At 54.9% G+C, this 6935-nt stretch overlaps 1 protein-coding gene across 1 annotated transcript; it reads left to right on the top strand.

Annotated features, from left to right (window-relative positions):
• Positions 1 to 1234: 1234 nt before the first annotated feature.
• PLK5 (polo like kinase 5 (inactive)) lies at positions 1235 to 6678 on the top strand. Its single transcript, XM_017872987.1, is given in 7 exon segments — positions 1235 to 1244; positions 2150 to 2262; positions 2265 to 2306; positions 5087 to 5132; positions 5135 to 5195; positions 6439 to 6512; positions 6515 to 6678. Coding segments are annotated over 7 exon segments (450 nt in total). The 3' UTR covers positions 6619 to 6678.
• The last annotated feature ends 257 nt before the right edge of the window (positions 6679 to 6935 follow it).

The raw sequence follows: 6935 nt of genomic DNA, 5'->3' as shown, positions 1-6935 counted from the left end.
TTTTTTTTTTTTTTTTTGACAGAGTCTTACTCTGTCTCGCCCAGGCTGGAGCACAATGGCGCAATCTCAGCTCAGTGCAACCTCTGCCTCCCGGGGTCAAGCAAGTCTCCTGCCTCAGCCTCCCAAGTAGCTGGGACTATAGGCACCTGCCACCATGCCCAGCTAATTTTTGTATTTTTAGTACAGATGGGGTTTCACAATATTGGTCAGGATGGTCTCGATCACTTGACCTCGTGATCCGCCTGCCTCGGCCTCCCAAAGTGCTGAGATTACAGGCATGAGCCACCAGCACCCAGCCAACAGCTGGTCTTTGTTTTTGAAACGAGGTCTCACTCTGTCGCTCAGGCTGGAGTGCAGTGGTGCGATCACAGCTCACTGCAGTCTTGACCTCCTGGGCTCAAGCAATCCTCTCACCTCAGCCTCCCAAGTAGCAGGGACTATAGGTGTGCAGTACCATGCCTGGCTTATTTACTAATTGCTGGTAGAGATGGGATCTTGCTATGCTGTCCAGGCTAATTTCAAACTTCTGGGCTCAAGCGATCCTGATGCCTCAATCTCCTGAGTAGCTGGGACCACAGGCACGCACCACCATGCCTGGCTAAAATAAAAACCTTTTTTTTTTTTGAGACGGACTCTTGCTCTGTTGTCCAGGCTGGAGTGCAATGGCGTGATCTTGGCTCACTGCAACCTCTGCCTCCCGGGTTCAAGCTATTCTCCTGCCTCAGCCTCCAGCATGTGCCACCATGCCCAGCTAATTTTTGTATTTTCAGTAGAGACAGGGTTTCTCCATGTTGATCAGGCTGGTCTCGAACTCCCAACCTCAGCTGATCCACCCGCCTCGGCCTCCCAAAGTGCTGGGATTACAGGGGTGAGCCACCGCGCCTGGCCTAAAATAAAAAACTTTTTGAGTAAAATAAAACTTTTGGCTGGATGTGGTGGCTCATACCACCCTAATCCCGGCACATTGGGAGGCTGAGGCCAGCAAATTGCTTGAGTCCAGGAGTTTGAGACCAGCCTGGGCAACATAGCGAGACCCCATCTCTACAAAAAAATGAGCCGGGCATGGTGGCACATGCATGTTGTCCCAGATACTCAGGAGGCTGAGGAAGGAGGATCACTTGAACTCAGAGGTGGAGGCTGCAGTGAGCTGAGATCATGCCACTGCACTTCAGTCTGGGCAACAGAGTAAGACCCTGTCTGAAAAGCAAACAGACAAATAATCAAAAACCCAGAAATGGGGCCGGGTGCAGTGACTCACGCCTGTAATCCCAGCACTTAGGGAGACCAAGGCGGGGCGGGGGCGGGGGATCACTTGAGGTCAGGAGTTCGAGACCAGCCTGGCCAACATGGCAAAACCCTGTCTCTACTAAAAATACAAAAATTAGCCGGGTGTGGCTGCAGGCGCCTGTAATCCCAGCTACTCAGGAGGCTGAGGCAGAATTGCTTGAACCCTGGGAGGCGGAGGTTGCAGTGAGCTGAGATCACGCCATTGCACTCCAGCCTGGGGGACAGAGCAAGACTGTTTCAAAAAACAAAACAAAACAAAAAACCAGGCCAGGCGCACTGGCTCACACCTGTAATCCCAGCACTTTGGGAAGCCGAGGCGGGTGGATCACTTGAGGTCAGGAGATCGAAACCATCCTGGCCAACATGGAGAAACCCCATCTCTACGAATAATACGAAACTTAACTGGGTGCAGTGGCGGGTGCCTGTAATCCCAGCTATTCGGGAGGCTGAGGCAGGAGAATCGCTTGAACCCGGGAGGCGGAGGTTGCAGTGAGCCGAGATCGCGCCACTGCACTCCAGCCTGGCAACAGAGCAAGACTCCGTCTCAAAAAACAAAACTAAACAAACACACGCACAGAAATGTGTAGAATTTTCAGAGCATCGCAAGCATTTGAGAATGACTCATTCTCAGGCGTGCACCAGTATCCCACAGTCTCCCTCTGCAAGCCAGGAATTCGTTACGGTTCCATGGCTTCTGTTGATGTCTGATCTCCTAGAATCCACCACTGAAGCCCCCAAGCCTCTGTCCAGTCCCCGCCGTGGAAAGGGTCTCACCCATGGTTTCAGTCCATCGCATTTATTGAGCGCCTACTATATGCCTGACCCCTGAGCCTTGGCTCAGCATACGTTTGTTTGCGCCCAGCTACACGGGACCCCCTGGGAGAGCAGCGGCCCATCCTCTGGGCCCCCAAATGGGTGGATCATTCCAGCAAATACGGCTTTGGCTACCAGCTCTCGGACGGGGGCAGTGGTGTCCTGCTTCGGGACGGCACCCACATGGCCCTACGTCCCCCCGGAGGGTAAGTTGTGGTCTCCTGTGTCCTGGGGGACCAGGCGTTCCCCCTGCCTTTTTTCATTCATCTCTCAAGTATTTATTTATTTATTTATTTATTTATTTATTTATTTATTTGAGACGGAGTCTCGCTCTGTCGCCCGGGATGGAGTGCAGTGGCCGGATCTCAGCTCACTGCAAGCTCCGCCTCCCGGGTTTACGCCATTCTCCTGCCTCAGCCTCCCGAGTAGCTGGGACTACAGGCGCCCGCCAACTCACCCGGCTAGTTTTTTTGCATTTTTTAGTAGAGATGGGGTTTCACTGTGTTAGCCAGGATGGTCTCGATCTCCTGACCTTGTGATCCGCCTGTCTCGGCCTCCCAAAGTGCTGGGATTACAGGCTTGAGCCACCGCGCCCGGCCTCAAGTATTTATTAAGCACCCGCTGTGCACACCTAGAAGTGCTCCCTGCCTGGTCCGGGGAGAACAACGCTAAGCAAATGAATGACCAAGTGCTTTTCTGCAGGAAATGAACGCAGTGAAGAGGCAGATTAGGAAGGGAGGTGAATCCCAGTAGTGGGGGGGGGTGGAAGGGGAAGGGGTCTCTGAGAAAGTGACGTGAATGGCAAGCAGCAGCCCTGTGCTTTGGGAGGCCAAGGCAGCAGGATCGCTTGAGTCCAGGAGTTTGAGATCAGCCTGGACAACCTAGCAAGACCCCAGCTCTACAAAAGTTTTAAAAATTAGCTGGGCGTTGTGGTGCACGCCTATAATCCTGGCACTGTGGGAGGCTGAGGTGGGAGAATTGCTTGAACCCAGGAGTTTGAGATCAGCCTGGGCCACATAGCAAGACCCCAGCTCTACAACAAATTTAAAAATTAGCTGGCTGTGGTGGTGCACACTGGTAATCCTGGCACTGTGGGAGGCTGAGGTGCAAGAATCACTTGAACCCAGGAGTTTGAGATCAGCCTGGGCCACATAGCAAGACCTATCCTATCTCTACAAATTTTTTTTTTTCCTGAGACAGGGTCTTGCTCTGTCACCCAGGCTGGAGTGCAGTGGCGCGATCTAGGCTCACTGCAAGCTCCGCCTCCCGGGTTCATGCTATTCTCCTGCCTCAGCCTCCTGAGTAGCTGGGACTACAGGCGACTGCCACCACGCCCGGCAAATTTTTTTTTTTTTTGAGACGGAAGTTCACTTTTGTTGCCCAGGCTAGAGTGCAATGGCGCGATCTTGGCTCACCACCCTCTGCTCCCTGGGTTCAAGCGATTCTTCCTGCCTCAGCCTCATGAATAGCTGGGATACAGGCGTGCACCACCAACACCTGGCTAATTTGTAATTGTTTAGTAAGAGATGGGGTTCTCCACGTGGCCAGGCCTGTCTCAAACTCCTGACCTCAGGTGATCCACCCACCTCAGCCTCCCAAAGTGCTGGGATTACAGGCGTGAGCCACCGCGCCTGGCTTTTATTTATTTATTTATTTTTTATAGCCCAACTGCAGGGCTATACGTCAGTAAGTTCTAGCTACTTGGATGGTCTGAGGTGGGAGGATCACTTGGGCCCCAGGAGGTTACGGGCCTCCAGTGAGTTATGATTGCCACCACTGGCAAAACTCCAGACTGGGACAGAACCAGACCTCTGTCTCTTTTTTTTTTTTTAACGGAGTTTTGCTCTTGTTGACTCAGGCTGGAGTGCAATGGGTACAATCTCGGCTCTACGCACAACTCCGCTCCCGGGTTCAAGCAATGCTCCTGCCTCAGACTCACGAGTAGCCTGGGATTACAGGCACCCCACCACCACACCCAAGCTAATTTTGTATTTGTAGTAGAGAAAAAACCCGGGGTTTCTCCGTGTTGTCAGGGCTGGTCTCGACTCTCTGACCTCATGGGTGATCTGCCTGCCTCGGCCCCCAAAGTGTTGGGATTAAAGGCATGAGCCACGCGCCCGGTCTTAACAGTCAGCGGCGAGTGACACGGGAGCCAGCGGGTGGCTGAACTCAATCAGGTGGCAGTGGCAGAGGCCTGGGCTGCGCTGGTGACCAGGGGGGATGAGAGGGGCTGGAGTGGACGAGTTGGAAGGCCAGGAAGGGTGGGACCAGATGTCCAGCCGAAGGTAAGGAGAGAACAGAAGAGCCGCACTGGGACCTTTTTTTTTTTTTTTTTTGAGACGGAGTTCTTGCTCTGTCTCCCAGGCTGGAGGCAGTGCCTGGTCTCCGCCTCACTGCAAGCTCCGCTCCCGGTTCACGCCATTCCCTGCCTCAGCTCCCGATAGCTGGACTACAGGCGCCCCCACCATCGCCCGGCTAGTTTTTTGTAGTTTTTTAGTAGAGTGGGGGTTTCACCGTGTTAGCCAGGATGGCCTCGATCGCCTGACCTCGTGAATCCGCCTGCCTCAGCCTCCCCAGTGCTGGATTACAGGCGTGAGCCACCTGCTCGGCCTACTGGGACCTTATTAGCATGCACCGGGCATACGGATAAGGTGTGGCCACGGCAGAGCTGCTCCTTAAAGCCACCATTCCAGGGGGTGTAGCTGGATGGAAAGGTGTCACGTGGCCTGGCTGCCCAGGACATGTCGCCCTGTGTCCTGGCCCCAGCCAAGTTGCTACATGCTCGACCGCGGGAAGCCCTGGAAACCTTGACACCCTGAGGGATGTGCTACCCCCGCTGTGTGCCAAAGCTGGCCGTGCTGCAGCTCTTTGCCACCTTGCCTGCAAGCGGCGGCTGCGGGAGGTGATGAGCTGGGTGCTGGAGGGCGAGGGGTGGGGACACCCCCTGCTTCTACCATGACCTCCAGCCAAGTCTTGTCGCCAACAGGGGGGACCGCTCTCCACACCTGTGCCGCCTGCTGGACCTGGCCTCTGCTCCTGCGCTTCCTGGCCTCTGAGCAAGGCTTGCCTGCTATGTTCAGTAATGGGACGGTCAGGTGGAGCCCGAGCTCACACTCCAGGGACACTGGGGTCAGGCAGGGTGGGGTCCTGGCCTGGGCTGTTAGGGAACAAACTCTGGGGAGCCCTAGGAAAGCAATCTGCCCTCCCAAAAAAAGAAGAAAAAAAAAGTAATTGGCTCCTAAGTACAAAAGCCCACAGCATGGGAAAAAAAAACGCGTGACGTTTTTGGGCCAGGTACTTGTGGCTCACACTGTAATCCCCAGCGCTTTGGGAGGCTGAGGTGGGAGGATCCTTTGAACCTGGGAGATCGAGGCCCTACAGTGAGCTATAATTGGCACCATTGCACTCAGCCTGGGCAACAAGAGGTGAGACCCTGTCTCTAAAAAAGTAACAATAAAAAGATAAAAATTTAAAAAAAATGACCCTTGCTTGGAGGTGGTTATATACCCAAGGAGTCAGGGTCTTGGCTGGGTGCCAAACATGCCTGTAATCCCAGCACTTTGGGAGGCCAAGGCGGGCAGATCACAAGGTCAGGAGTTTGGAAACCAGCCCGACAACATAGTGAAACCCCGTCTCTACTAAGAATAAAAAACTTAGCCAGGCACAAGTGGCGCCTGTAATCCAGCTACTCAGGGCCTGAGGCAGGAGAATCGCTTGAACCCGGGAGGCGGGGGTTGCGTGAGCTGAGATTGCACCACTGCACTGCGCCTGGCAAAGAGCCAAAAATCCATCTCAGAAAAAAAAAAAAGCTGGGCGCGGTGGTTCACGCCTGTAATCCCAGCACTTTGGGAGGCCCAGGCGGGCAGATCATGAGGTCAGGAGATCGAGACCATCCTGGCTAACACGGTGGAACCCCATCTCTACTAAAATACAAAATTAGCTGGGCGTGGTGGCGGGCGCCTGTAGTCCCAGCTACTCAGGAGGCTGAGGCAGGAGAATGGTGTGAACCCGGGAGGCGGAGCTTGCAGTGAGCCAAGATCGCACCACTGCACTCCAGCCTGGGTGACAGAGCAAGACTCCGTCTCAAAAAAAAAGTCAGGGATCTTGCTGGAAGACTGTGGGCAGGGGAGCCCCCATCTGAGCCTCAGTTTCCCCAGGTGTACAGTGGAGCGCTTGGCCTCCCGACCCCGAGTTCCTGTGGCTGGGGCAGGCACTAGGGGCCAGATTGGGGGCTCTGGGTCCAGTGTCCACTTGTCTTTCTCCTGGAGCGCCAGGGCTGGCGGCAGGTGCAGGGGAACCCTTCTCCCCTTGACTGGTATCTTACCCTTTGCAGATGAGTTTCAGTGGAGTCCCGGCCCAACTGGTGCTGAGTGGCGAGGGTGAGGGTTTGCAGCTCACCCTCTGGGAGCAGGGCCCCCTGGCACCTCCTACGCCCTGGACATCCTGCGGAGCCACGGCTGTGTCCCCGCCACCCGGCAGCGCCTTCACCACGCCGTCCGCATGCTGCAGAGTATCTAACGCCCCTGAGGGTCAGAGTGGACCCCTGCATGGTAGTGCCAGGAACCCAGGCTCCATTTCCATTCCTGTGGCTCTCCACAGAGGGGCTGTCCTGGGGGAGAGTTGGGGGGCACATGGGAGGTGGGTTCTTGCCTTGTGGCATGACTGTTCAAGCCAGACTTTGCTGGGATCTCTTCCTTTTTCATTAAAGACAATTTGAAATGCTGTAGGCCACGGTCTGCCTCTCTTTGGGGGAAAGTGTTTGGAGGAGCTTTGGCAAAGGAGCGTTGACCCCACGTGATGTTGCCTCCTCCATGGCAGAGGTGGGCTACATTTTC

This window comes from Rhinopithecus bieti, unplaced genomic scaffold (genome assembly GCF_001698545.2).
Source record: "Rhinopithecus bieti isolate Rb0 unplaced genomic scaffold, ASM169854v2 scaffold_7901, whole genome shotgun sequence".
Classification (NCBI taxonomy): domain Eukaryota; kingdom Metazoa; phylum Chordata; class Mammalia; order Primates; family Cercopithecidae; genus Rhinopithecus; species Rhinopithecus bieti.
Note: the sequence above shows the minus strand (reverse complement) of the source record. Positions and strands in the feature narration are given on the sequence as shown.